General features: G+C 33.5%; 6 protein-coding genes across 17 annotated transcripts; 4 read left to right on the forward strand and 2 right to left on the reverse strand.

The window, feature by feature from the left end:
• Nucleotides 1–686: 686 nt before the first annotated feature.
• On the forward strand, nt 687–5,174 carry LOC111282151 (putative sulfate transporter 3.3). The gene is made up of 13 exons (XM_022870120.2): nt 687–1,092; nt 1,187–1,235; nt 1,338–1,545; nt 1,632–1,803; nt 2,061–2,126; nt 2,818–2,931; nt 3,014–3,130; nt 3,470–3,596; nt 3,681–3,967; nt 4,073–4,263; nt 4,556–4,641; nt 4,745–4,821; nt 4,915–5,174. The coding sequence occupies exons 1-13, from the start codon at nt 784–786 to the stop codon at nt 5,074–5,076; spliced, it is 1,965 nt and encodes a 654-aa protein (XP_022725855.2). The 5' UTR covers nt 687–783; the 3' UTR covers nt 5,077–5,174.
• On the reverse strand, nt 3,376–8,343 carry LOC111282153 (F-box/LRR-repeat protein At3g26922-like). Of its 10 annotated transcripts, XM_022870128.2 has the most exons (9): nt 7,651–7,738; nt 7,286–7,323; nt 6,987–7,036; nt 6,139–6,851; nt 5,911–6,054; nt 5,306–5,575; nt 4,497–4,834; nt 4,143–4,252; nt 3,376–3,986 (listed from the first exon to the last, which is right to left on the reverse strand). In XM_022870128.2, exons 3-7 carry the CDS (start codon nt 7,027–7,029, stop codon nt 4,781–4,783), a joined length of 1,224 nt encoding a protein of 407 aa, XP_022725863.2. In that variant the 5' UTR covers nt 7,030–7,036; nt 7,286–7,323; nt 7,651–7,738; the 3' UTR covers nt 3,376–3,986; nt 4,143–4,252; nt 4,497–4,780. The 10 variants fall into 10 exon arrangements, with proteins under 10 accessions (XP_022725863.2, XP_089616760.1, XP_022725862.2 ...); XM_089760634.1 differs by lacking the exons at nt 7,286–7,323; nt 7,651–7,738 and adding an exon at nt 8,207–8,343; XM_022870127.2 differs by lacking the exon at nt 7,286–7,323 and having other exon boundaries at nt 7,651–7,793.
• Nucleotides 8,237–14,208, forward strand: LOC111281500 (SEC12-like protein 2). 2 transcript variants are annotated; one of them, XM_022869250.2, is made up of 10 exons: nt 8,237–8,518; nt 8,738–8,832; nt 10,390–10,540; nt 11,167–11,258; nt 11,415–11,511; nt 11,880–11,955; nt 12,050–12,170; nt 12,583–12,699; nt 12,806–12,873; nt 13,786–14,208. In XM_022869250.2, exons 1-10 carry the CDS (start codon nt 8,237–8,239, stop codon nt 13,866–13,868), a joined length of 1,182 nt encoding a protein of 393 aa, XP_022724985.2. In that variant the 3' UTR covers nt 13,869–14,208. The 2 variants fall into 2 exon arrangements, with proteins under 2 accessions (XP_022724985.2, XP_089616761.1); XM_089760635.1 differs by having other exon boundaries at nt 12,794–12,873; nt 13,786–14,160.
• A 1,851-nt stretch (nt 14,209–16,059) lies between these two features.
• LOC111282489 (nudix hydrolase 25-like) lies at nt 16,060–19,978 on the forward strand. Of its 2 annotated transcripts, none has more exons than XM_022870598.2 (6): nt 16,060–16,318; nt 16,839–16,889; nt 17,461–17,553; nt 18,018–18,112; nt 19,466–19,577; nt 19,680–19,978. In XM_022870598.2, the coding sequence occupies exons 1-6, from the start codon at nt 16,253–16,255 to the stop codon at nt 19,782–19,784; spliced, it is 522 nt and encodes a 173-aa protein (XP_022726333.1). In that variant the 5' UTR covers nt 16,060–16,252; the 3' UTR covers nt 19,785–19,978. The 2 variants fall into 2 exon arrangements, with proteins under 2 accessions (XP_022726333.1, XP_089616764.1); XM_089760638.1 differs by lacking the exon at nt 16,060–16,318 and adding an exon at nt 16,482–16,501.
• Nucleotides 16,278–26,190, reverse strand: LOC149518687 (shaggy-related protein kinase epsilon-like). The gene is made up of 2 exons (XM_089760639.1): nt 25,643–26,190; nt 16,278–16,414 (listed from the first exon to the last, which is right to left on the reverse strand). The coding sequence occupies exons 1-2, from the start codon at nt 25,924–25,926 to the stop codon at nt 16,399–16,401; spliced, it is 300 nt and encodes a 99-aa protein (XP_089616765.1). The 5' UTR covers nt 25,927–26,190; the 3' UTR covers nt 16,278–16,398.
• On the forward strand, nt 21,194–24,046 carry LOC111282083 (uncharacterized). The gene is made up of 3 exons (XM_022870011.2): nt 21,194–21,517; nt 21,946–22,563; nt 22,867–24,046. The coding sequence occupies exons 1-3, from the start codon at nt 21,344–21,346 to the stop codon at nt 23,755–23,757; spliced, it is 1,683 nt and encodes a 560-aa protein (XP_022725746.1). The 5' UTR covers nt 21,194–21,343; the 3' UTR covers nt 23,758–24,046.
• Nucleotides 26,191–27,609: the final 1,419 nt, after the last annotated feature.

Raw genomic sequence — 27,609 nt, forward strand, 5'->3', positions numbered from 1 at the left:
TATTTTTATTAAAAATATATATTAAAATTTACACACTCAATTTATGTAATAAAACATTTTAATATGTAGATTTTTATTTTTAATTTTAATTTTTATTTAATCATTTTTAGTTGAAAATTTTACGAACTTCACCTAAAAATTTTATGTTCCATGCGATTAAAGTGTCAACCAAATTCTCATACTTCACCCATGAATTTATTGTTCCATATCTATTGTCATATTAAACATTACAATATATATATATATATATATTAGGGTAAAAAAAAGTTATACTGCAAATTAAGGCATTACTATTTGCATCTCTCCTTATTTCCATCATATATATGTTAGTTTTCTTTTTTTTTTTTACAAAATCTGCTTTAACCTTTTTCTTTGTTTTTACAAATGAGACTGCAGCTTGAAAATAAATATTTGCAAACACCTTCATACTACACATGGTTCTATACGTAATTTATCCATGAAAATATGTTTTACTTTTAATTTGAAGGAGAGAGATTGCACTCTCTCTCTGCCACAACTTACTGCATGTAGATTCATGTGCATATTTTTGCACAAGGAGCAGAAAATAAAAAAGTAAGTGGGCCAACCATTCAACAACAATGACGTACTAATAAGGTTCACCTCTGTTTCTGTTGATCAGGCATTGTTGTTCTCTACTAGATAAGTACTAGTTTGTTTGTTAGCGATCACTGGTGAAGTTGCTTTGATGGGTAGAGACAAGCATAAATTAGAGCATTGCTCCAGCAAAACAAGCTACACCAATACAATTTTTGTTATACTACCATGGAGCCTAATACTAGCAACATGCAGCAGCAGCAACCTTCAACCTGCCTGGAAATAACCATGGAGGTTCACAGAGTTGTCCCACCACCCCATAAGAGCACCATTCAGAAGCTTAAAACCAGGCTCAAAGAAACTTTCTTCCCTGATGATCCTTTGCGCCAATTCAAAGGACAACCAACGAGGAAGAAATGGATTCTTGCAGCTCAATACATTTTTCCTATTCTCCAATGGGGTCCTAATTATAGTCTCAAACTCTTCAAATCGGATATTGTTTCAGGACTTACCATTGCCAGCTTAGCTATCCCACAGGTTACTCCAAAAGAATCTTGCTTCTCGTGTCCTCTTTATCTACTAGTCCATTAATGTTTGTCCATTTATTTGACGTCTCAATTTCTTACATCAGGGTATCAGTTATGCTAAGCTTGCTGGTCTACCGCCAATTGTTGGTCTTTGTGAGTAATTCTGCTCTTTCATTGAAGCTTGTTAGCAACATTAAGATTACTATTTGATTGAATTTTCATTTGGTAAAGTTTGTTTATTCCTTGTTGGTCTAGATTCCAGCTTTGTGCCTCCTCTTGTATATGCTGTACTTGGCAGCTCCAGGGACCTTGCAGTAGGACCTGTTTCCATAGCTTCACTTATACTTGGATCTATGCTCAGACAAGAAGTATCCCCTATCAATGATCCTGTCTTGTTTCTGCAACTAGCCTTTACTACAACTTTCTTTGCTGGTTTTTTCCAAGCTTCTTTGGGATTTTTAAGGTGAACTTGTCTTTTCATTCTAAATATGCATCTTTTTTATTTCTTTAATTAACCTTTCGGATGATTTCTGGTGTTAACGTGAACAGGCTTGGATTCATCATTGATTTTCTCTCAAAGGCAACACTTATCGGGTTCATGGCAGGGGCTGCTATCATAGTTTCTTTGCAGCAGCTGAAAAGCCTTCTTGGAATCACTCATTTTACTAAACAGATGGGTTTGGTACCTGTTTTGAGCTCTGTTTTCCACAATATAAAGGAGGTACTGATTTTACTCTGCAGCCTGCACCAGTCTTCTCATGTAAATGTAACTTTAATGGAAACTGCCTGCAGGCAGCTGCTGCTTGCCATAATGTTTGTTTCATTAATTGGTAAAATATCATATTTCTTTTCTCTTAGCAGTTAGCAGCCAAACTTATTTCAATTTTCAAGATTCATTCATGATTCGTGCGCAGAATTCTTTTGTGAATTATATTTGTTCTTGTCGTAAATTTATGGTGTTTTTTTGCTTCTGCGCAGTGGTCATGGCAAACAATACTGATGGGCTTCTGTTTCCTCGTGTTTCTGCTAGTGGCAAGACATGTTGTACGTCATATTATTAATCTCTTTGTCTTCTAGTCCCAATTGGAATCTGGTGTTTTATCTCTCGAAAGGACGCTCTTAACCGCCTAAGGATCGAACCTGTCACTGACTTAAGACACCCACTACACACATTAATTGCTTAGTGTTTGTTGTTGACCGTTTCAATCATCTAAATTCACTGTTATCTCACATCTGGCCCCCGAGCTACACTTCACCAATCAGAAAGGTTAAAGTTGATGATTTGACTCTTTCTGGGTCTGCATGGATAACACTTGTCATGTATTACCATGCTCTGGGTGGCCATAGTTTTTTTCTAAATGATTATATTACTTTTTATATTTTTTTTTATTTCTTTTATGTGACACCCTGCCAATCCTAGAAGCGAATATTAAATATAGCTTTTATATAGTCCTTTGCCTTAGTCCGTATGAATTTGGTTCATTTTCCATTTTCTGGTCTGCAACAAGATTAAGTAGGTGACTTTTACTCAAAAGAGCTTTGGTTTCTTAATTTGAGACCCAGGCTTGATATATGATAATTATGCAATCATAGGAATCAATCCTTGATAGCATGCAGATTTGACTTAATTAGGAGGCCACATCAGGTGATTGGTCCCTCATGAAAGGCCAATAGAATTCTGTCTGACATTTTGAATATGCATTGACTGTCAAATTTTGGGGTGCGTGCCATGCAGAGCATGAGAAGACCAAAGCTGTTTTGGGTCTCAGCTGGAGCTCCTCTTGTTTCTGTGATCATCTCTACCCTTCTGGTTTTTGCATTCAAAGCTCAGCATCACGGCATCGGTATAGTAAGTTTCCTGGTTCCCTCAGTAACTCCTACATATTGCTCCCCTTCTTTTCTTACAGTTTATTGGTGTGTCTACTTATTAGATTGGCAAATTGCAAGAAGGATTAAATCCTCCTTCATGGAATATGCTGCAATTTCATGGAAGCCACCTCGGGCTGTCAATAAAAACTGGCCTTGTTACTGGAATTATTTCCCTCACTGTAAGTTTTTTAAATCCTTTTTTATCTGAATCTTTCCAGTAATTAACTAGAGACCTCATTAAAATGTAAAAACAAATGAAGGTGAAAATGGAGGAGTTCTTATAATTTCCGATGCTATCTTTGTATCAAACAATATCAGTTAATGTAATGAAAACAGATTAACAATGGTTCCAAACCCTCTAATCAAAATGGTATGCATTTTTTTTTTTTTTTTTGCATAAAACAAGACACTAGAATGCCTGATATTATTCCTAAAAGGAAAGAAAATTTCATTGCAACTATTTCGGGAAGAACACAAATCTATTTGGCCATCGCTTTAATTCAACCGGTATCAAACAGGAAGGGATTGCAGTAGGAAGGACTTTTGCTGCTCTTAAGGATTACAAAGTGGATGGTAACAAGGAGATGATGGCGATTGGGCTGATGAACATGGTTGGCTCCTCCACTTCCTGCTATGTCACAACAGGTAGACATCTACTCCAGAAGGCAATTAATCTAACAATAAGTTTCCTTCTAAGCGGCTATTAACTACGTAATTTTTTGATATCAGGTGCCTTTTCTCGATCAGCTGTTAATCACAATGCAGGAGCAAAAACTGCAGTGTCTAACATAGTGATGTCAATTACGGTTATGGTCACCCTTCTTTTCCTCATGCCTTTATTCCAGTACACACCAAATGTTGTGTTGGGTGCTATCATTGTGTCAGCAGTTGTTGGCCTTATAGACATCCCAGCAGCCTATCAAATTTGGAAAATTGACAAATTTGATTTCATTGTGACGTTGTGTGCATTCTTTGGTGTTATTTTTATCTCTGTCCAACATGGTCTTGCCATTGCAGTAAGTTCTCTTCTCTCACCTTCAGAAAACATGCAATTCCAGTCAAGCCTGAATCAATTTCTTTAGTTGTGATTAAGCTAAAGTTCTGAGAGTATTTATGGCCAGGTTGGCATATCTATTTTCAAGATCCTCCTGCAAATTACCAGGCCAAAAACAGTGATGCTGGGGAACATACCTGGAACAGATATTTACCGCGATCTTCACCATTACAAGGAATCCATGAAGATCCCTGGTTTCCTTATTCTAAGCGTCGAAGCCCCAATCAACTTTGCCAATTCGACATATCTGAATGAGAGGTTGGTTATCACTTTGCAGACTTTGTTAGTATTGTTAAAGTGATGTTATCTCTATTGTCAAGCGGTTATATAGTAGATACTTAACAATGTATTAGAGCGTTCTGTCATGTTCTTGCATGTTTCCTGCATGTTACTCATTCCAAATTTTAAGTTTGTCATGTAATAAGCTTCTATCTCATCTACACAAATATCTTAAGTTGGATGGGACGTTTAACAAGTAGATCATGTCTTACCTCTCTTCGATTATTTATTCTGTTATATCTTTCTCCATTATTGGGCCTATGGTGCAAAGGATGTTGAGATGGATTGAAGAATATGAAGCACAGGAAGATCTCAAGAAGCCGTCTAGCCTTAGATTTGTGATTCTAGAGATGTCGGGTAAGTCTATCTCAACCATGGGATTTTAGCAATGCTGCTGCTCATGATGGCTTGTTTTCAACAAGCTCCATAACGAAGATGCTTTCTATCCATTTTTTCTCAGCTGTAAGCGCCATAGACACGAGTGGCATAGCACTCTTTAACGAACTGAAGAGGGCAATCGAAAAGAAAGGCGCTGAGGTAAGTTTCCAATCTGCAAAAACAATTTAATCACTAGTGCTTAAGTTGCATGCATGTCTTCTATATTCAAAATTCTACACTTTGACATCACAGCTTGTGTTGGTGAATCCTCTGGGTGAGGTGATGGAAAAATTGCAAAAATCAGATGAAGCTGGTGATTTCATGAGACCAGACTGCTTGTTCTTGACAGTAGGGGAGGCTGTTACTATGCTTTCAGCAACAATAAAAGGTCAATCATCCAATCATGTAGTATGAAAAAATAAAGCAAGACACAGAGCTATCTTTTGACCTTTGTACAGTGAGAATATCAAAGTATTTCTTAATATTAAAAATCAAGCCATTCTGATTTTCCATTCTCCTTGTTGACTATCTTCCTCTGCTCCCCCGCCTGTATCACTGATTTGTGTACTTGCAAAGGCCATGAAATGACAAATATCATTAAACTTCATATGACTACAAATTCAGTTGTTGGAGGTGCTTTTACCTTGAGTTGTAGAGCATGCTTTCTTGCCTTATCTCTTTCTTTGATTGATTCACACTCCCATATTTGCCCAATCCAACTTGGATGGCAACAATTAATAGTAATCTTCTCAATCATTTTTCCATGCTCAAGAACATATGTAACAAAGTCTACATCAATTTTAAAACCTCTAAAGCCTACCACCTCCACCACTTTAAGACTTGGGATGGGTTTTCCAGTAACATTACAAGAACTATTTGCATGATTGTATGTAGAAGATCTCCAAATTTTTAACTGCAAAATTTTAAAGACGACATAATAAGACAACGATAAAGGAAAAAGAGGGGTAAGAAGTAGTGACAAAAATTTAAAAGATAAGTGATAAAACTACAAGAGAAAAATATGAGATCCAGAATTTTCACCAGATTTAATGGAAAATGAAAACCAAATGGTCAAAGGGCAGATAAAGGAACAAATGATGTGATAGTAAATTAACATGGGCCAGCTTCTTATATGAGACTGTGCTTTGTGTGCAAAGGCTGATGAAAAATTCAGCCATCCATATTGTCAATAATGTATATGAAGAAAAGGGCAACATTCTTAATCAAGACGAACACGGACAACATTACCTCCAATGAGAGTTTGTTCAAGGAAGGAGATGCATCAATCAAAGAAGTCAAGACAAGAAGATTGTCATCATATCCACCATACACACTTACTACTAAGTGCCTAAGATTTGCCAATTGAGGGAAATTTGGAAATGTCATATTGTACTGCAAAAGAAATTTATAATGAGAAATCCAATAGCAAAATAAAATTGAAATCCAAGAACATAAAAAAAGATAGCAAAAACTTACAGCATTCATCTCCAATGTTAGGGTATGTAGCTGACAAAGATAGCTCGAGAGAGGGCAAAAGGCAAAACCTGGTTGATCATCTAAGTTCCCACCTATAAGCACATTGGCCAGGAGGGGAGCATTTTCAATGTGTAATGCCACCTTTTGTCCATAATACCTAAAGGACCATAAATTGGGTGTAGAAATCTCAAGATTTTTCAACGCAAGGCAAGACCGTATTTCCAAGTATCTCAACCGCAAAGGTGATGAACTAGCAACTTTAGCAACTTTAAGAGACACTAAATTTTTTGACCACTCCACAACTAACTTTTCAAGAAGAGGACTATGAGAAAGGAAGTGCTCGAGAACCTCACCACTTACTTTTACAAATCTCAAACATAAAGAAGTCAACAACCCAATGCAGGATAAACCATGAGGAGTTCTAATGTAGTCGTAACAACCTTTAGTTAACGAATAGGATCTTAAACCTGGTGGCCAAGTTTTCTCTGCCACTTCTTCAAAGTCCAACTCAAGATTTCGAACTCTCTTCGATATTGCAAAATGAAACCAACTATCAATATCATGCCTACAAGTCCAATCCAAGTCGAAACAAACTCTAAATTCATTTAAAGTAGAACCTTTGTACAACTCCAGGATGTGGTTCACCCAGCCTATGTACCAAGACCTCTTCTTTTTCCTCAAACTGCCATTCCTCTGAAGCTCGCATAATGCATCTGAAGCATCAAAATTCAAAGTAACAATGTTTGGCCACAAACTTTTCAACCTCTTGGAAAGAAAACATATGCTTGCTACCTCCTTAAGGGTCAAAAAGGAAAGAATTGTAAATAGAATTTCATCTGGCAACTCACTAATCCGATCCCTAGAACGCTCTTCTCCTTGGTCATCCTCCATTTAATAACTTCAAAAAACACAAAATCATCAATATACAAATTGCCAAAAGTATAAAAAATGAAGATCAGGCATCATTAAGATCACAAAATAACAACTTAAAGGCTTTTAAATAGAAAAAAAAAGAGGGAATTTTTTGGATAATTAAAGTTTCTTTCCTTTTTTTTTTCTTTTAAATAATCAAAGAAAAGAAATTAACTTTGAATGAATTTCTAACAACAATAATCAAAAGGAATCAAACAACCCAGATTTGACCTACCGGTGTTTATCAAAGAGGGTTGAGATATAAGTATGTACCTAAAAAATGAAATCATGAAATTAAATTCGAAACTCTGAAATTTTTGTAGAATTCGAAAAAAAAACAAACTTGGGATTTATAAAAGAATTACAAAAAAAAAATTTATGGACGAGATTTAATGATAAGGAGGACAAAATTTTAATCCTATGAGCTATGGCATCCAAAATCTGTAACAAAATTAACAAAAAAATCAACTTTTTTGAAGATAAAGTGCAAATTTTCATAATTAAAACTCCATGGCATAAGCAACAGCGAAAAAAAAAAAAAAGGAAGGAAAACAGATAATGGAAATTATGGGATTTTACCTAAAATAAAAAGAAAGATACCTTTAATTGATTTGAGTTGTGGCTTCTTTCGGCGGAAAAAAAAAACCGATTATTATAGAATGAAAGTAATAATTAGAAGTGGTGTTTGGCCAAAAAAAAAAAATTAGAAATGTGAAAAGCATGAATTTCAGGCATGAGAGAATTTGGATGGTGAGTGATGAGAAGGCGGTTATAAAGAACACCATGTTTGGCCTAAGGACAGCAAATGCAGAACTACAAAAGTGGAAATGTCAAATGTGTGTTTAATTGTACCATACACGACCTTCCCTTTACTTAATTTTAGACTAAAAACATAAAAAATATATTAAAAAAATTAAAATTAATAATATATTAATTAATAAAATTAAAATATACATATTTAATAAAAAAATTAATATAAAAATTATCAAATTACGTAAATTATTATTTTGTCCGTTTATATATCTTTATTTTTTATTTAATAATTTATTTACGTAATTTTATTCTTTGTTCAAAATTCTATTTTGTAATGCAGATTTGAGATTTTTTGAGGTAAAAAATTACGAACTATTGATAAATAAGCCTAAAGCCTCCTTACTGCTTAAGCTCGGGCACAAACTTCAGAATCATGGCAACCATCTCCTCCGATCTCCGACAATACGGCGTGCCGTTTTACGGAGCCGGTTGGGTTCCTTACAACCACGTCAGATCCAAGCTCACCTCACAAGAAAAAATTGAAGAGGATAATAAAGAAGACAAAGATCCAACTCAATCCAAAGATGACGAGATTAGTACCTCTCTAAACTATGTCGTTCTAGCTGGCGGTGGCGGTGAAGGCCGTAGCGGTATCCCCAATGCAGTCGTCGTCTCCCACGTCGATTTTGCCTCTAATTCTCTCTCTCATCAACCCGTAAGTAGATTTAAAGAATTTCAATTTCAAATTATGTTAGATCTTACGTTGACGAGTCTAAAATTATGAAATCTAGATCCTTTAGGTCAGCGGTTTTAAATTAAGGAATTTCCTTAAATTATTGTAATTACTGTAGACAAGCTCTTCTATTTTTTTTTAATGGAATACACTATGGTAATTTATTTGTTTTTAATTGTTTTTAATGTGTTTTCTATTAAGGTGGTTATGCTTCGAACTGGTTCTGATTTGCCTTATCGAATGACTGTTCATCCGCGTGGAGATGGCATTATCTGTGCATTGCAACAAAGTTGCAGGTTTTTTCTTTTGCGTGTTTAACCAATGATTCTGTCTATTGAAAAGAAATGCTATTCTTCCTTGATTTTTTTTTCTATATCATCTCAAGGCCATTGATGCTACAAGCTTTTTTTTTTTTTTTTTTTTGTTGAAAATGTGGAGTTTGGAAGAAGAGAATGAGAATTTTCTTGCTCTAATCAACAGAAGGAAATGCCTGATACATTTTGATCCTTACAATTTGCCCTAAAAAGTAGTTTCAAATCAGTTTCTTCATTATATTTTTTACCATTATATTATATAAAGAATGAGCAACTCCTTAACTCTTTTTCTATGACTTTCTAATGTTATTATATTTAAAACTCTGGTGGTTGGTTATTTGACATATAATTATCAACTGTGAAAATGATGACAATTCTGAGAGGGAATGGAATCACTTGTTCATTTAAGAGGACTAGAGGGAGAGTGCGAGCAATAATTCAGAAAGGAGCTAAATTAACTAGCAGTTTTTATGTGAGATAGTGGGAGTGCATCACTTGATGGTGGAGCAAGACTTCAACAAATGCAGATGAGGGCTCTACTAAATGGTTATCCTCGAGATTACTGTATGTTACCTTGTGGGACCATTAGGATTATTATTGTTTAGTTCCATTTATTTGTTATTAGGTAGTGGATACTCACGTAACTTTACTTTCTTTTCTCTGCTTGTGACAATCTCTTTACAGATGGCAAAGTTGCTTCACCAGGTATGATAATCCTTACCTGATAAATAATAAATGAGTGGAAATAAATGATAATAATCTTAATTGTCCAAGAAGTTAACCCACATTAATCTCAAAGATAAACATTCATTGGAGCCATCATCTGTACGTGTGCAAGCCATACGCTCCCATCAACTCACAACATGCTGGTTTTATATGGCTACATGTAAGCCAACTGCTCTTGAGTTTTCCCAGATACATGCAGCGGGAACCATAGCATATTTCTACAGTGTTGGTAATCAGGATGAACTGGGTTTCTCTTTCAGAGCCCTGGAGATATTCTATCTTTCATCTCGGAATTGATTTTAGACTTCCATTAATCTCCAATCTTTTTTAATTGTATTATATATGAAAATGGAGGGAACCTAAACTAGCCAGTATGCTCTGTTCTATGTGTACCCATACCCTATAAGGGTATGCATTAATATTTGACCTGCCTCGGAGGTAATATTATTGCTTTGGCTTTAGCATGTACTCTAGACACTGAAAGGGAAGAGCAATAGCATAAAAGTGGGACCGTATTATAAAGGTATGCCTGAAGTTATGCTAGCATATAATCAAGGGTTTATGCAGCTGTTAAGTTTGAAATATAATATTTAAAGATGTAACCACAAGTGCACCAAGGATCATGTTTTAATGATCAGATTGGGATATCCTGTGAAATTTCTTCAGCAAAACCTTGGCTCTGATTCTGTTTGGTGTGCTCCTTTTTGATCGACTCTCTTCTAATATACATCCACATTAGTATTATGTTGCACAGTGAGCTTTGTCATTTCTAGTAGTTTAGGAATATCATATATCATTCTTATTCTTCTTCAGATTGTTTGAGTGGGAAGAACTTGAGGGCAATGAAGTCCACAAACTGAGTGTCAAGGTGTCTGAGAAAGTTCTGACCCAATTAAAAGATGTTGGACAGCAATTAGCATTGACATTTAACAGTGAGGGTTCCGAACTGGCTGTTGGTGGCGAGGTAGACTATCTCTTTCGTTTTTCTATTTGTTATAATTAGTCTGTTGCATGGTTCATCACTCACACAAGGGGGGGGGGGGGGGGAACTGTGGTTCTTGCTTTATGCTCAAATTATCTGAAAATGATGCTTCAGTCTAGCTGTACATTTTCCTGTAAACTTAAGGGGCATATGCTGGTTGTTTTATCACATGATGAATCACTTTATGCAGCGAGGTTGTCTTTGAGGTTTGACTTGGATTTCGAAGATATATGATGATGGAATATCAATATAATTCTATCTTGACATAGAGAGGGAGAAAAAATAAAAGAAAAAACAAAGACGTTAAAAGGCACCGAAATGTATAACAATTTATGACCTTTGTTCTGTACCCTTTAGTACTATAGATTCTACGCGTCCTTTTTTTTGGTGCCATTGTTGAAGTAATATTTTCTGCATGGGGGCTTTCAAACTTTAAAGTTGGCCATTATTGAAGGCAGATGATAGCAAGTTATAGGACCTTCTTTTGGAGCCCACTTTTTGATTGAAGAGCCAACTTTCCGTTTCTGTATGTTATGTCTCATTTATTGAATTTCACCATTTTGGGCCTAATGCATTATTCATGATGCTCTGGTTTTGTTGCAGTACAGGATGGCAGTTTAAGGGTTTTCAAATGGCCTAGCATGGAAATAATTCTCAATGAAGCCCAAGCTCATTCATCCATTAAGGACTTGGATTTTAGGTCTGTGCTAGTGGGACTCACAAAAATATATATTTCTGAACCTGCATCTCCTTTTTTCCCTGCTTATACTTTCAAAGGAGGGGCTGTCGAAGGGGAGGAAACTTCATCTCCTTAGTAATCATTTTTTTGCTGACATCTTTACTGTTTGTATTGCAGCTGTGATGGAAAATTTCTCATCTCATTGGGAAGTGGCCTTTGTAGGATTTGGGATGTAACATCATCAAAAGTTGTAGCTTCTTTGGCAAAGGGAAATGTGAGTGAGCGAATCAAAACCTTTTAACAAGTGAAACTTTCTCTAGTTATTACAACTTTGGTGCTGTTAGTGCTAGCCTTTCAAGTTATAACATTGAGGAGAGTTGTCCAGATTATTAGCTCTATGTGCATACCTCTCTATCTCTTTCTTTGGGAAGGATCTCTGTGATGTTGTAAAAAATAAATAAATAACAGTGTTTAATTAAATATGAACCATCCAAATAATTTAGTGAATTAACCAGTCTTTTTGCCACATGTCTGGCAGATATGAGATAATAAAGGAATAGTCAAGTTTTTCAGGTGATTCAAGTTGATCATTCTTCTATGTGTTGGGTTTGAACTGATTTATTTGGTTTATGTACACTCCAGGATGAGATTTTTGCCTTCTGCAGATTTTCTCAAATTAATGATAGGAATCCAGTTCTGTATATTGCTGTAGTCACAGGTAAATATTAGCATTGGGCTCTGCTTTTCTATGCAGTAAAAGGAAAATCCTCATTTTGGCTTGTAAATTTACCATCATAACTTCATCTTGACAGACCATGGTGGAAGTATTTTAACATGGAACACAAGCACATGGAAGAGAATGCGATCAAAACGAGTAGTCCGAGAAGCTATCTCTGCTTTCAATGTCTCGGCTGATGGGAAGTTCCTTGCAGTGTAAGAATTATTACTTTGTTGGCTTCAACACGTTACCTTCACTTGAAAATACTTAAAAACTTCAGTACAGGTGTGATTAGGACCCATTGTGAGCATTCCTTGAAAGACCTCTCTGGTGCTGATCATATTATATGATTATCTGAATTCTCAATAAATTTAGGCTAAAATAAATTCAATTCCTTCTAAGAACTCTCTGGTGCTGACTGTATCAGATGATTCTGCCTCCCCCTTCCAATTTTTATATTTTATAATGTAGATTGGTTATGGCTTCTTGGCTTATTAGATGGAGTTTCAGCTGCTGACATTTGCTAGATCCCTTTTGTCAATAAATATATCCATTCAAGTCTTGAAACTCTATATGCTTTTGGAATTCAGAAAATGAATAGTTTTTCTTTACCTGGTTGACATGCAGTGGAACGGTTGGAGGAGACCTTTTTATCATAAATTCTTACAATATGCGGGTTCAAATGACGGTAAAAAAAGCTCACCTTGGTTTGGTTACAGCATTGACATTCTCCCATGATTCAAGGTTGTACAACAATGTATTTTCATAATATCTTTTTCTCTGCAAACTGTTTATGCTACAGTACCTCTTATAATTAGAATAATATTGAAGAATGCAGTTTTGGATACAGGGCTTTGATCTCTGCATCACTGGACTCAAGTGCTAGGGTGACACTAGTCAAGGACACGAAGAAAAGTGGTATGTGCCTTTTCTGGATTTTCTTGTTTTGCTAACTCAAAAGGTGCATATGTACCTTGGATTGGAATGGTTGCCTCATTGCCGTCACATGCTAACACTTGCTAAAAACTTATTTGCCCTCTTTGGGGACCTATCTTAGACAAATCCATATCATATGAACATCCCAATATAAGTTTGAGTTTGTTAACTCAAGGGGACATGCTACAAGCCTACAACCATCAAATGGATTATGGTGAGTCCCCTGAGATTTTGTGCTGTTTAGTCCTCCAGTTTGAAACATCATTAGAGACCCATGGATGACAAAGTTTATATGACTGGAAATGAAATATTAGTTCAAGCTCTGACATGATCAAGAATTAAGTCAGCTATTGCTAGTATGTCCCTGATCTAACCACTGAACATTTGGTTAAGTGGTGAGTGCACTTATGTCCCCTGGTTGTCAGGTTTGGGGTTCAAGCCACACTGTGTACGCTTGGCTTGGTGGGGTTAAAGTGGCCGTGACATGGGTGAGGGCAGGTATGTGGAGCAAGCCTACCTGCATACCCATTTTTTCGACCAAAAAAAAAGGCCCCTGACCTACCTTGGACTGTCATACACATGCCTGTTATTTTTATTGTATAACTAGTTATCCTTTTTGTTTAGATAATAAATAAATCGTGCTTGATATAGAATGGATTTGCACTTTGGTCGTTTATGGAAAATGTAATATGATACATGTATGTCTTAGACATTGCAGGAAAACAACCATAATACAATACATGTAAATAACAATCAAAGAATATTTCAACTCCAAGTTTGCCAATGCCACAACAGCTTAGCTGATTTCGTTATTTTATGTTCTAGACTTTGGAAAATGATTTTGTACGTAAAAGCTCTTTACCTTTTTTTTTTTTTTTTCCTTTAATTTTACAGGTGGAATTAGCTGGTTGATTGTATTCATGGTACTAGTTGCTATTGCTGTGTATTTTATGAAGGAGAAGGGAATTATACCATAATAGATTCTTATTGCAGTTTGGTTCATTACAATGCGATATGGAGTTGTGATTTAGATGGATGTAATGAGCTGACTGGTTCATACGCAATTCCTGCCTAATTTGTAACCCATAGCATGTGATAGGAACTTGGAAATTTTGCATTTCTAGGCATTTTGTGCAGAAAAGTTGGAGACCAGCATAAGATAAAATAAGTATATTTTCATTTCCATTAATAACCATCTGTTTCTAGTATGTAAGTTTTCATTTGATTTTAACATTCTATGTAAAAAAATGAATCCTCTTCATGTGTAAATTTTTTTCAAATGTTGGTAGTCAAAAAGATAAAAGTGTTTTACCCGAAGTGAACTTAAGTATTCATTGTAAATTTTAATTTTTTAGATACTAAATTGTTAAAAATGACATAAGTCGAGGATCAAATAAATATTTAATCCATTATTTTATAATACTGGATTGCCACTTTTGACTTTAAGTAATATTCAATTCAACCCATATTGAAAGATAATGATCAAAGTTCTAAGGTAATTAAAGTGGTTACTAGTAGGTAAGAATCCAAAATTTCGTAAAGAAATTTATGCCACCGGACTTTTAACACTTAAATTTTCCGTTTTATTCTATACTTTTGTATGGCTAAATGTCAAAAGTAATTGAATTATAGAAGTCAAAATTTTCTTTGGCATAATGAAAGCCATCATTACTCCTAGGTATCATCCACAAGCCCACCTCCTTCACTCATCCAATTGAATTTTGATTTATAGTTCATTTTTATTTTTTATTTTTCACTTTCTAAAAATAAAAAAAAATAAAAGCATCAATCACACTGATTCTGAATTATTTCTTTAGGCTTCTAATGTTATATTAAATAATTTTTATTATTAAATTCATCACTTACTTATCTTTAGACATGTAACTTTATATATTTTTGAAATTTGATTAGAGCCAAGGATTGGAAAATTAGCAATAGAGCGTGAGGGAGACGCTCTACAGAGGCGAGTAAGGGGGATACCTGTTATGTCAAATCATAATAAAAGGATTTTGTTTTCGCCTCAGGAGTGGATGATGATAGATGTGCATCAAAAGAAAAAAGAAAAGAGAAAGAAAAGATGCTTTTACGGTGCTATGATGAGTGGGAAAGATTTTCTCTCTGCCCTTAAAGTCAACGCCCACATCTTTTTTGTCATTTACCGCATTTCAGTGCGCTCTTTTTCACTGCATCACCTCTCTCTCTCTCTCCTTCCCTTCTTATTCTATGTGCTCGTTCTCATTTGCTTCTCTTGAGCCCCTCCCCTTTTCCCCTAAATCCCATTTTTCATGCTTCATTAGAATTTAGAATAAGACGAGTTATAGTTTCCTTAACTATTTGATTATGTTAAATTGTTATTGTTAATAGTAGTTTTAGGTTCAAAAGTAAAAGATCGTTAACAAATAATTAAAGATATTTTAAATTTTTTATTTGATTTAATATGTAAATCAATTTGAGATCTTCAATTTACGCTATTATTATGCCGTCAGAAACTTTTTATATTCTGTTTATAAATAAAAAAAATTAAATATATTTATTCCATTCATATTATATTAATTTTTTTATATATTTTTTAATCTCTTTTGTATTGATCTTTGATGTGAATATAAGAATATAAATATAAATATATTTTTATTTTTTTCTTTAATCATTTTTCTCTCTTTTTAATGATTTGAAGATTTTACTTTCAAAGTCGAAATTTGACGTCAATAATTATGAAAATAAAATAAAAATTATAAACTGTTGTTATTAAATAATTTAAATTATTAACTTTTTCATTTATATACAAATTTAATACAATGAAATTATACACTTACATGTACACAAATCAATTTTAATTACGATGAAATTTGAATACCAAATACAGAGAGTTAAGGAAAGTTTTGAAACCCAAGTCGGTCAATTTTTCGTTCTTAGGAATGATTTTAGGTCACAATTAATGTCATTGAGGCAAGGTACAAAACGTTATTTTCATTGGAACACGTGTCTCAATGATATTAGTGAGGTTTATGATGAGTTGAACTGGAGAATGACAGGATAAGCTAGCCAGCAGAATCTAACATAATGATAAAAAGCGGAAAAAGCAACCTGAACAGAGGGGCAGAGTGCGCAGGATAAGAGTCAGCAAACCTTGGACTTTACCTATCTATAAAACGATCCCCCATTTTCACCATTTGCTCAAGGTCAGCGTCACTCATTCCCATAAAACCCCCCAACCCCAAAAAAGAAAACCCATTTGTTTACTTCATTTTCTTGTTCTTCTTCTTCTGATCTGCCCTGAATTCCTGAAACTGAATACAGCATTTACTCTCTTTTTTTTTTTTTTTTGCTCTGAAAAAAATTGAAAGAGTAGTAATAATTAAGAATGGACGGACTGCCCCCTGGTTACCGCCCCAATGTTGGTGTCTGTCTTATCAACTCTGATAATCAGGTACCCTTCTTGACTTCTTCTTGGGTTCTGTTTTTTCTTTTGTTTGTTTGAGTTTTTTCATCTGAGATAGCAGAGGAGATTCAGCTGACAAATGGCCTGAAAAGAACACAGAAAAATTAAAATAGTAATAAAAACAGTACTTGAAATCCAGTTACCAAAATTCTAGTTAAGTCAACTTCGGATGTATGTGTCTAGATTTTTTCTTTTTTGAGATGAATAATTTAGAGTTTTTTTTTATTTACTGTTTGTTGATTAAAATGTTTAGAATATGAAAAAAGAAGTGAGAATGATTTTGGTATTAAACCCATTGTTGGTTTGTTTAGAAAATGTTTAGAATATGAAAAAAAAAAAAAAAAAAAGCTTCTAGGCTTTGGACTTCGGAGCCTGAGCTTCAACTAAGTCAAGTTAGAATTTGCATTTTTTTTAATGAAAATTTTTGTTTTTAATGGTTGTTTGAGGTCTGTTATTGCGAAATATATGGGTAGAGAAAGCTGAATACGCTTCGTTTTTCTCCTTACAGATTTTTGTAGCTTCCAGATTGAATGTTCCAGGAGCCTGGCAGATGCCTCAGGTACTATCCTGTTTGATTTTCTCTATTTTGTAAGCCTCATTACTTGATGGAACTTCAATTATTAGTTAAAACTGGAGCACTTTTCTTTTCTTTTTTCTTTCTTTTTTTCTGCTGCTATTCTGAGTAATTACACAATTCATATGCGTAATATTAGTCTTCCTAGACCCCAACGGCTGAAAATTATCTCTGTATTGCCGGCTATAGCTTCATTGCCTCCTAACTGAAGCCCTTTTGTACATTTTCTGTTTCATAACTGTATGCTTTTACGTGTTTTACCAAAGTGTATTTATAGTTTTATGTGAGTGAGCACATCAACACATGGCTAATTAAAAGAAATGAATTGCCGGTCAGTTGTATTTTTTCTTTTTTTTTTCATATTTGAGTGTCTTTGAGTCTTTGAGTCTTTGATGTTAGCAGAATCAACGTCTTCTTATCTTACTGCATATTTCTTTCTCTTTTAGACAATCAAAATCTTTATTTTGCATTCACCTGTGATGGCCTCATCTCTGAAGATGGCACATATGTCAGGGCTAGCTTAATTGATTATAATTTTGGGATTTTACAAACTCAGGGGGGTATTGAAGATGGTGAGGAGCCAAGATATGCAGCTATAAGAGAATTGCGAGAAGAAACTGGCGTAGTGTCTGCTGAAATTATTGCTGAGGTTTGTTAAAAAAGATAGTCTTGTTATGCTACAGTTTTTTCTACAACTTCAGAGATTTGAGTATTGAATGTAAATAACATGGATCTAAGTGTAGAATTATTAACACCAAAGTCACTGTTTATTTAGCAATAGCATGAATGGTATATTTAAAGTCTTGATGTGTCAAAAAGCAAAGAAATTTGGGCAAAAGATAGAGAAAAAGAGAACAGATCAACATTTTCTCTCTTCATGTATTGTCTCCAAAGATAAGAGAAATCGAACACATATGGTTATTTCAAATTATAGAATCACTTTAAAAAAGGTACTGGAAACAACAATTCCTTCTAAAAGTATAAAGCATTCAAGCTATATTCTTTAACTTCTAAGCAAAAGTTTAGTTAAATACAATTTCCTCAATTCTCTGTCTCTAACTTCTTTCTTCCCCAATTGCTGCTGTACATTTAATTAAGATTTTGGTTTCGCAGGTTCCTAATTGGTTGACGAATGATTTTCCTCCTGCTGTTAAGGCCAAAGTAAATAGACTCTGGGGAGGTGAATGGCATGGGCAGGCACAGAAATGGTTTGTTTCTCCTTTCTTCTCATTCCTCTCTCTTTTATCCAACCACAGACACTCAAATCTAGGTGGGCTCATCTATTGGAAGAAAGTCATGTTGGTTTGAAATTGTTGTTTTAGTTTTTAATGTGCCGTGCATACTTATCATCCTTGTTTCTGTGAATTTATGTATTCTTCTTTATTATATTGGGTGTTAGGAGGAAAGCAACTGTTGCATTTTCTAGTTTGGGAAAACCTTTTTGCGAGAGTATACACCTGGAAAACTGAAACTCTATGATGAATCATGTGGACACTTGCATGGGCTATCTGACAGTGGTTGAGCATTTCTTAAACTAGCTCACATGCTATCTTTAGCAACATAAAGAAACAGTGTTCTTTTCAGCATTCTCCTGTCTCAATATCCTATCTGAGGCAGCATTCTGCTGGACTTTAACTGACGGGAATTATGGAAGGTCACCATGTGTTGAGATGTGGTAGTTGGTAGATATATAAAATATATGGATGTAGAATGTTTTGAATTTGTTCCTGCAAGAGAAGCTCATGGATATGTTTTCTTTTTGTGTGTGTATGTCTGTCTGTGGTAATTGGATTAGACTGAGATATGATACAAGTACCTTTTGTTCTTTTTTCTTTCTAGTAAATTCAGAAACACTGGTAGACAGAGAGTGAGCCAAGAGTCATACTCTAATTACTTTCCTTCAGGGGTATATAAGTCGCTTCATTTGATAGTTAAAAGTTGAAAGAAACTCTAAAAGTAAACTCAAACTATTTCATGATAAAATTCTCTTTTATTGGATTTTATATGTGATTACAAGGACTAGTTTGATCATTATCAGGTAAGAAAAGCTGTTTTAGCTATTCTTTTCATCCTCATATAGAGTTAGTGGCTAGCCATGCATATCCCCTCTAAATTTGTAAACATTTTGGTTAAATTCTTTTAAGTATATTTTCATTACTTTGCTGATAGTTTTGATGTTTGGGTGTGAATGCTTGTTATGCTTGCATCCTTATTGTGAAAGGCAGAGACCAACTGCATGAGTTACCAAAGCAATTGATACTTGAGAGGCATAAAATGCTTGTTTAGTATTAATGTGGTATTTAAACAATGGTCAGTACAATCTACAAATATATGGCCTTTTCTTACTTCCTCTCCCTGTAAAAATCTGTGCATGAAACCTGTGCTCTAAAATCTCTACTTTTTATTTTTTCATTTATTTAATTTCATTATTAAGCTATATCCCATCTGATCACCGTAGTCATTTTTTACCTGGGGCCATGAAATACATAGGAAGAAACTATAAGAGTTTGTGATGTTTTCATATGATTTGTGGGATAACAATAGATTGGGACAACCGACAGGTTTCTTATGAGATTAACAAAAGATGAGAGTGAGATCAACTTAGCAAATGGAGAGGCAGACCCTGAATTTGCTGAGTGGAAATGGGCAACCCCTCAAGAAGTTGTTGAGCAGGTATTGTGCAGTAGCGGCATTAGAATTACTATTATAACTTTTATAAATGAGTACCCTTTGAAAAGGCTTACTAAGATGAGATGTCTAACAAATCGGTTGCAGGCAGTCGACTACAAAAGGCCGACATATGAAGAAGTTATGAAGACCTTCAGGCCTCACATTAGTGACAAAGGCAAAGCCGCAAAATGTAAATCAACAAAATGGTGAATGCTATGGTGTGTTTTTGTAGGTTTCTCTCCATGTTTTTTTTTTCTTGGTAGTGATTATATCCGGACTCTCTTGATCGATCTTTTCTCTCTGTAAATGGATATGGCAGTTAGAACTTCTAAATTTAGATGGTTGTTTCGCTGTAATAAAATGTTTGTGCAAAAGATATATGATGCTCCTGGTTTTTTATTGAACTTTTTGCAAGTTGCGATCATCTTTTGCTTGATTGAACCTTCTGTATTTTTCTTTTTCTTTCTCCTATAGCATAGCTGCATAGCACTGTTTCATTACTGAATTTCCTCGAGAAGCTTATAACATGTTAATTACAAAAGATATTTTGGAAAATTCTTGGTCATGCATTTATCAATTTATCCTCTCAAAGTACATATATATATATATATTATAGTACTAGTTGAAGGCTCGCCATATATTGCTAGATTTGAACATAGTATTGGAATAATGGAAGATCATCGTGCATGCAAACATTGAATGTATAATGGAATCCAAACTAACATCGAAGGATCAATGAAATTTAAATTAATTTGAGGATTGATGGTTATGTTTGATATATAAGATCATTGATAGGATAAAATGATAATTATTTTATATTATATTTGATTTGTATATAAAAAAATAAGATTATAAAAAGGATTAATCATTGTTTTGGTATAAAATGATTAAATCCTCTTAAAGTGAAAAAAATTATTTTTAATTCATGAGATTGAATTTATATATTCAGTTATATCTTTAAAAATTACATTAATAATTTAAATTGTATAAATTTTAAATAAAATAATTTTAACCAATAAATAAATTATTTTATCTTAATTTTTACAAATATTAAACATAAAATAAAATAAAATAATTTAATTTAATTTTATTTATAATATCATCTTATCTTATCTTATCATAATTTTATATACCAAATATATCCAATAAATATCATAATAAGATAAATAAGAAAAAATGGAAAGAAATATAAATTAGAAATACAGGATAGAAAAAGAAAAAATGAAATCATTGAAAATTTAAAATTTTATGACCAAAATTAAATTCTATAAATAAAGTCAATAAGATAATACATATATATTTAAAAATAAAAAATTAATTAAAACTAAGACATATATCAATGTTTTAATTTCATTTGTAAAATTAAAAAAATTTATACGAATAATACATCAAATAAAATAAAAATATCAAACGTCAATATATAGGGTAATAAGAAAACAAAACAAGTATAGAAACTTATTTCTAAAAATTAAAAACCAAAAAAGGAAATGAGAAATAAGAAATATAACAAATCCAGCTATAAGATTAAATTTTTTAATTATTCTTTTTAGTTTTATATAATTTAGAATATTAAAAAAAAAAAACCTAAATCCTAATCCCTATAAATTAATAATGAAGATTGATTAACCTAATCAGAGATATTAAATTGGGTTGGTTTCCTATATAAAAGGTGACGACGGTAGCGAACGCCTGGTTTTTGTGGGAAGAGTCCAGCCAAAGTTTGGCAAACTAAAAATCAGAGATAAACCCAAAACCCAGCAGCTGAGCAAATGCGTATTAGTCGTAGTAACGAAGTGGAAATAAGGAGCAGGCTTAAGGACGCAATTCTCTCAAAGCTTGCTGCTTCAAACCCCTCAATGCCCATAAACCCTGACCTCGTCCACCTTCGCTTGCTGCAATTCTTTCCTACTTTTCACACTCCCATTCACCCTCCTTACTCTTCGGTAACCATGAATCACCTTTTCTTTTCTTTTTTTTTTTAATTTGATATTTGCCTTTTTCTTTTTGTTATTTGTCTTGGGGACGAAGGCCTTGCCACTATCCTGTAGGTTAATGTTGAATTTTGTTATTATATTTTAATTTTATTGAATTTTTAATGATGATTTTATCGTATTCTGCTGCAAATGCCAGCATCCATTAATGTCTTTTCTATAGACTTAAATAGAAGATTATTGAATTGGGAAGCCAAAAGATGCAGACAATGACATGGCATTTGGCAAGGAACTTGTGCAATGCTCTTGTTTCTTTTTTAAAGAAAAATTAAATTCATGATTTTAGCTCAGTAATGATAGGAACTGAGCGTTGTCATTTTTATGTTGTCGTTGCTTATTTATATTCTCACTTTTTTTTTCTTGTTTTGTTACTTATTTAGATGATACAGCAAGCAATTTTGAAACTAAATGAGGAATGTGGGTCAAGTGAGGAGGCAATATCAAGGTTTTTAGAGAACGAGTATGAGGGTTTACCATGGGGGCATGCTAGTTTTTTGAGTCATCATTTGAAGAAGCTTTGTAGGAATGGAGAGATCGTATGCGTCGATAATGAACGGTATATGCTCCATGTAGATGATGTTGATTTGGGGGGCGAGAAAGAAGAGATGAGTCATAGGTTGAACATTTCAAATAGAAATGAGAAGGAAGATCAAACCTTGGTCCAAGGCAAGGGGAGAGAAGTTGAGGCTATTGATGGCTGGAGTGGGGTAAACGGTGATCAAGCTGAGGAATATGAGGATCGATGTGATGTTGAAAGACAGAGTGTTGAAGTGAATAATCAAAAGAAAGCATGTGAGCAGAGAATAGAGAGATTTGAAGAACAAAAGGAAGGCAGACAAGAATTAATTAAAAAGGTACAAGAACAAAGTCAAAACTTCAGTGGACAAATTGAATTGGTTGAAGAAGTCGATGTAGCAAAAGGGAAGCTAGCTGAGTTGGCTCAAGAACAAAGAGGAGAAAAGAGAAAGCAACCACAGAAGACTAAACAACAGATAAAGGTGGTTCATCTTATATTACACCTGTTTATAGTATTCCAGTGATTACTCATGTCACATATTGCAACCTAAGACAAACTGGTACTTTTTTTTCATATAAATTGGGCATTGCGTCTGTGAACTTACTTTTCCCTTGTTTTTGAGAAGATACTTTTCCCTGATTTTAATTACTTTGTGGTTGTAAACAGGGATATATAGCTGCACTAGCTCACTTATTTTTGTGTTGGTTAATTTATTTGTGATTGAAGTTTCAACAGGATTTTACAAACAGCTTATTGACACTTAATGCTTTATTGAACTGAAAAGGTATTAAAGGATGATACACGGCCTATGATGGAAGAAGAGAAGAAATATGTTGAGGAGAGGCAACAGCAACCAAAGAATGGAAGTGGAGTAATGAAATCTGTTGGAGAACAAGAGCAACTTCGACAAGGTGAGATGATTATTGAACAAGGCCACCCACAGGACCAGAAAATTGGCATCAGAGCCAAGATGCTGGTATTCCCTTGTGACGGAGATGGAAAGACTTCACTTCGGGAGTGTTCTATGCATCTATTAGAAGAGGAAAAGAAGGTAGCTTTAGAGCATATGAGGCAGCAGCAAAGGAAGCTTCACCACAGAGAAAGGAATTCAATTATTGTTTGTGCTCTGCCCGCACAACTGCCGCCACAATCAGGGACAAATATTTACCAGAAGGCACATAAGTTGCACACAGACTCAATATCAGCATCTCTTGAAACGAGGGAGTCGGGGCAGATCCTTTTACAGCAGCTTAAGCCTTTTAGTCCTCAAAGGCCTGCAGATCTTCAAGTGACTACATTTGAGAGGTTTAATCAAAATGAGCAGAAGCCTGCTAAGTTTTATACAAGGAGAGAGATACAAAATTCTCAGCCAAAAGTAAAAACTTCCTTTGATGTTTCCGAACATTTAGAAGAACTTGAGGAGAAGCATGAACAGCAATTTCAGAAACCAGAAAAGCTTCTAGAATATGAAATAAAGACCAATGAAGCTAATTTTTGTGGTGAGGAGGCAGCTGTATCCCTATCGGTCAAAGTGCAAGATTCGATGAATGATCTAGGGCCGCATGGAAGGGAACTCCCAAAGAAAAGGATAAAGGTTTATGTTCGGAGAAATGTGAGCAAATGCAAGCTAAAAGAATCAGAAAATTCCAATATTTTGTCAACAAATTCAGAATAGCTTGAAAAGAAATATTAATTGGGGTTCACTCACTCATTGAACACAAACTATCAGTGGTTCCTTCCTGAGAAGGTCAAGATCAAGTAATTATGTAGTTGACATCCTATCAGCCTTTCTAGTGGGAGGGAATTGACACTGTCTAGCTGGTTAAATGTTTTGTAGCCTCAAGGTGAGCCTTTATTTATTTTCTGTTTCATAGCTGTATGCTTGTTTTTGGTTTACCTGAGTGTATCTACAGTTTTTTCAAAGCATTGATATGATTAATTATATTCTCATTCTTAAGTTAAAACTCCTGTGATATTAGGTAGCGATGTGTATCATTTTCAAGATCACCACAGTGATTTAATTAACATGGTGATAAAATCATCCCACACCAGACACTCACAGATACTTTCCATGCAATATTTTCGCATTCTAAGTGTCTTTGGTATCTGTAACAGAATAAAGGATTCCTCGTTTTGCTGTACAGTTTTACGACATACAAAACTTTTGCTTTGCTTTCCCTGCATTAGTGTTATCTCTAAAGCATGCACGCATTCAGCTCATTTTTCTGGGATTATTGATGAAATCTGCGGATAAATACACAGACTTTTGCTGTTATCCATTTTTATTATCCTCAACAAACTTAGACAGATCCCACTTTGAAGCTTCATTTGGAAGCACCGTCACACCATGGAAATATGGGTCCTATGTCAAAATCACATCTTAGCGGACGGGAATTCATTCCCACCACCCTTCCAAAATCTTATAATAAATTCTACTGTCATTTGGTATTTTGCGGATGTTTATAATTATTGAGTTTTATTTCACGATGGATTCAGAATTTTTTTGGGGATGTTTACGTACAATATGTATATAATTGTGGATGGATTTATCAATCTCATTAATTTTTTTTAAAATTTTTTAATTTTTTTAATCTTTAGGGATGTTTACAAAGACCTTACCAAAACATTTGAATCCACCTCTAGTTTTATATATATATATAAACTAGGATTATACCTATGCTACGCTGCGGTATGGTTATTATTAAACTCACAAATAAAAATCAACATAATTATGAAATAATGTGTTAATATATAATAGTGTTAGTGTTTGTATATATCTTGATAAATAAAAACAAGCATAAATATATTTAAGTATTTGCTTTCAAAAACATATCACATATGAGATACTTACAAAAGCTTTATTAACATATAATTCTTGTATGTTTAGCATTAAATCTAATTATGTAACGAAAACGGATGAGTTGGTGATATTTTTATTTTTATTTTTTTAATTTAAAAATAACAGAGAATCCAATAATTTCTGTTTGATGTCTAAAATTGACGACTCTAAAGTAGTTTTCTTTCTCAATAATATATTGTATCAACTAAAAGACTTAGTAAGTACATTGATTTCACCGGCCAAAATATTTTAATATATAGATAATCCTAAAATTTACATGCTAAAATTTAAAGAGACATAAAGTTTGAAAAGTTAGTGGAAACCAAAAAGAAAAAGAGCAAATATCATCCTTCCGCTTTTTTCATACTTAGAAATCAAAGAAATATGCTATTTTGCTATTGCTTATTGGATTATGAGAAATTAATAATTACTTAAAATGCCTTTTTTGCAACGGCATTTTAAAATAGATAATAAAAAAAATTGTTAACTTAATGAAATGGGAAAATCAATTGGATAGGTGACAGAAATCAACGTAACTATGATAATCCATGTACAAGTGCATTCATGATGATAGTATTGCCATTGAAGTATATTATATTTCGTGAAATTCCCATAAACATATTCTTCTCCACTTTTTGTATGCGTTGGTCCTAAGTATAAATCATGTTGTAACTATTACATATGGTTAAAGTAAAATATGTCGATGGCTTGGAACTGTTACCTGGTAGTATAGATTTTGACATATATCAGAGGCATTAGCTGATTTGCTCTATTATAATGCTTTGCTACATGATATACTGTCTCAGGAACATATTCAAACACCAAATTAAGATAGAGCTCATCCTTATCGGTTGTTGAAAAGAAGCAGTGCATGAGTGACACAAACATTGGGATGATCAAGTAGGCGCATTGTTTGCAACTCAGGGGTTTATATCTCTTGCCCTGTAAAACATTCTTGATTGCTACGATTTTTTCACTTTCTAGACATTTAGGTTGCAACATCATATATACATAAGGCTGTAAAACTGCGTTTGTAAGGTGATAACAAAGGCATCAAAACAAAGGCTTTTGCATTTATGATTAAAAAATTGTCATCAAAACATCACCTGAAATACAATTCCAGAAAGAACGTTGACCAACAACACACTCAATCATGTAACTTATGGTCTGTAGAACAATACAAAAGGAATTTAAAGATAAGGGAGTTTAATACATGTTGATTCTCCACCACTTCTAATTTCACAATGATAGTAAAAATGAAAAAATAAGTTGTACTCAAGCAAATCAAAATATGTAAAAGGATCAATAATTAGATAGAATTAAGAAATTATAAATGCAATCAACTCAAGAAATTAAAGAAAATTTAAATATCAAATAATCAGACCTTTCGATTATATTAAGTTTGTAATGTAATTAACTTACCAAAAATATTGCATATTTGAACATTATAAATAGTGAATTCTTTTCTTTTGCATATCCTTTTCTTGGATTGTTGATCCCTTGGTATATCCTAATTTACTTGACAATGAGACCTTGAGTTATTATAGATATTGCATTATTATAAGTCAGATTAATGTTGTTTCTAATTACGAGAATCGAATCTTAGTGATAACAAACCCTGCTTTGATCTTTCAGGCAACTTAGCTGGAATTCAGCTTGGGAAATTTTTACCAATCACAGAGGCATAGGAAATGGGATTTGATATTTTCTTAATTACTAAAAGTTTAGCAATTTTGATTCACTTACAGGACGGTTGATGATGACAACAGAGATAGAAAATCAGGCACTGATCCAGTTAAACTATTATGCGAGAGAATAAGGCCATTTTGTACACACAAATTAAGCTTGCTGTAGATTAATATTGTTGATAAAGAGATTGAGCCATTTACAAATGTTAATATGTAAACGGATGCACTTAAGAAGAAAAATACGGATGCATGCATTAAAGTTTTAAAACATCAAATTAAGACAAATAGAAAGCATATTATATTTAAAACATTAGAACGAATTTATCACATTGTGAAAAGGCGCAGTTTATTAGCGAATCAATAGCATTGTCCAGAAGCATCCTCAAATCCTATTGAGGGATTTCTCACAATCAAAACCTCAACTTTGAACAAAAAAACCCAAACTTTACAAAACAAATCAAAACCCAAATAAAAAAAATTAAAAAAATCCCCAATCAAAACAATTAAACCCTTAACTTTATCAATCAATAATCAAAATTCATTTCAAAAAAATATCAAAAGAACAAAAAACGAACAATGAAAATAAAATATTTATAACTTAATAATAAAAAAATTTATATTAAAAAAATAATAAAAAATAAAAAACATGAGATTAACTCAAAACAAAATCCAAAAGAGACTTATGAGAAAAAACTCAAATTTTGACATATTCATAAAGGTTAATTCTTTGTCAAGAAAAGCCTTTATAGTTTGAGAGGGTGGTTGAGAAAAGCCACTATTGACTTCATATAACAATTGAGGAAAGATGAGAAGAGCTTGAAAAGACGCTTAAAAGCTTCTAGAATTGCTTTATTTCAAAATTACCCTTGCAATTTTTTTAATAGTGTGTTAAAAATGCAAAATGCAAGATTAAGGATTGCTTTTATTTATTGCTATAAATGTTTTATTCAAATAAATAATACATGTCAAAATTTGAGATAATATAAAATATCAATAAATA

Source organism: Durio zibethinus, chromosome 5 (genome assembly GCF_047325235.1).
Source record: "Durio zibethinus cultivar Kanyao isolate XHJ-2024 chromosome 5, ASM4732523v1, whole genome shotgun sequence".
NCBI classification, from domain to species: domain Eukaryota; kingdom Viridiplantae; phylum Streptophyta; class Magnoliopsida; order Malvales; family Malvaceae; genus Durio; species Durio zibethinus.

Excerpts from the sequence above, each read along its gene's own strand:
- LOC111282083 (XM_022870011.2), top strand. The coding sequence starts at position 21,344 with ATGCGTATTAGTCGTAGTAACGAAGTGGAAATAAGGAGCAGGCTTAAG. Across the intron at positions 21,518-21,945 it reads TTCACCCTCCTTACTCTTCG|ATGATACAGCAAGCAATTTT; the intron begins GTAACCATGAAT and ends TTACTTATTTAG. Across the intron at positions 22,564-22,866 it reads AGACTAAACAACAGATAAAG|GTATTAAAGGATGATACACG; the intron begins GTGGTTCATCTT and ends TGAACTGAAAAG.
- LOC149518687 (XM_089760639.1), bottom strand. The coding sequence starts at position 25,926 with ATGATGTTGCAACCTAAATGTCTAGAAAGTGAAAAAATCGTAGCAATC.
- LOC111282151 (XM_022870120.2), top strand. The coding sequence starts at position 784 with ATGGAGCCTAATACTAGCAACATGCAGCAGCAGCAACCTTCAACCTGC. Across the intron at positions 1,236-1,337 it reads ACCGCCAATTGTTGGTCTTT|ATTCCAGCTTTGTGCCTCCT; the intron begins GTGAGTAATTCT and ends TTGTTGGTCTAG. Across the intron at positions 3,131-3,469 it reads CTGGAATTATTTCCCTCACT|GAAGGGATTGCAGTAGGAAG; the intron begins GTAAGTTTTTTA and ends GGTATCAAACAG.
- LOC111282153 (XM_089760633.1), bottom strand. The coding sequence starts at position 7,029 with ATGGAGGATGACCAAGGAGAAGAGCGTTCTAGGGATCGGATTAGTGAG. Across the intron at positions 6,055-6,138 it reads TAACATTGGAGATGAATGCT|TACAATATGACATTTCCAAA; the intron begins GTAAGTTTTTGC and ends TTTCTTTTGCAG. Across the intron at positions 5,576-5,910 it reads TGAACAAACTCTCATTGGAG|TTAAAAATTTGGAGATCTTC; the intron begins GTAATGTTGTCC and ends AAAATTTTGCAG.
- LOC111282489 (XM_022870598.2), top strand. The coding sequence starts at position 16,253 with ATGGACGGACTGCCCCCTGGTTACCGCCCCAATGTTGGTGTCTGTCTT. Across the intron at positions 18,113-19,465 it reads CATGGGCAGGCACAGAAATG|GTTTCTTATGAGATTAACAA; the intron begins GTTTGTTTCTCC and ends GACAACCGACAG. Across the intron at positions 19,578-19,679 it reads CTCAAGAAGTTGTTGAGCAG|GCAGTCGACTACAAAAGGCC; the intron begins GTATTGTGCAGT and ends AATCGGTTGCAG.
- LOC111281500 (XM_089760635.1), top strand. The coding sequence starts at position 8,237 with ATGGCAACCATCTCCTCCGATCTCCGACAATACGGCGTGCCGTTTTAC. Across the intron at positions 8,833-10,389 it reads GCATTGCAACAAAGTTGCAG|ATTGTTTGAGTGGGAAGAAC; the intron begins GTTTTTTCTTTT and ends ATTCTTCTTCAG. Across the intron at positions 11,512-11,879 it reads CTTCTTTGGCAAAGGGAAAT|GATGAGATTTTTGCCTTCTG; the intron begins GTGAGTGAGCGA and ends TGTACACTCCAG.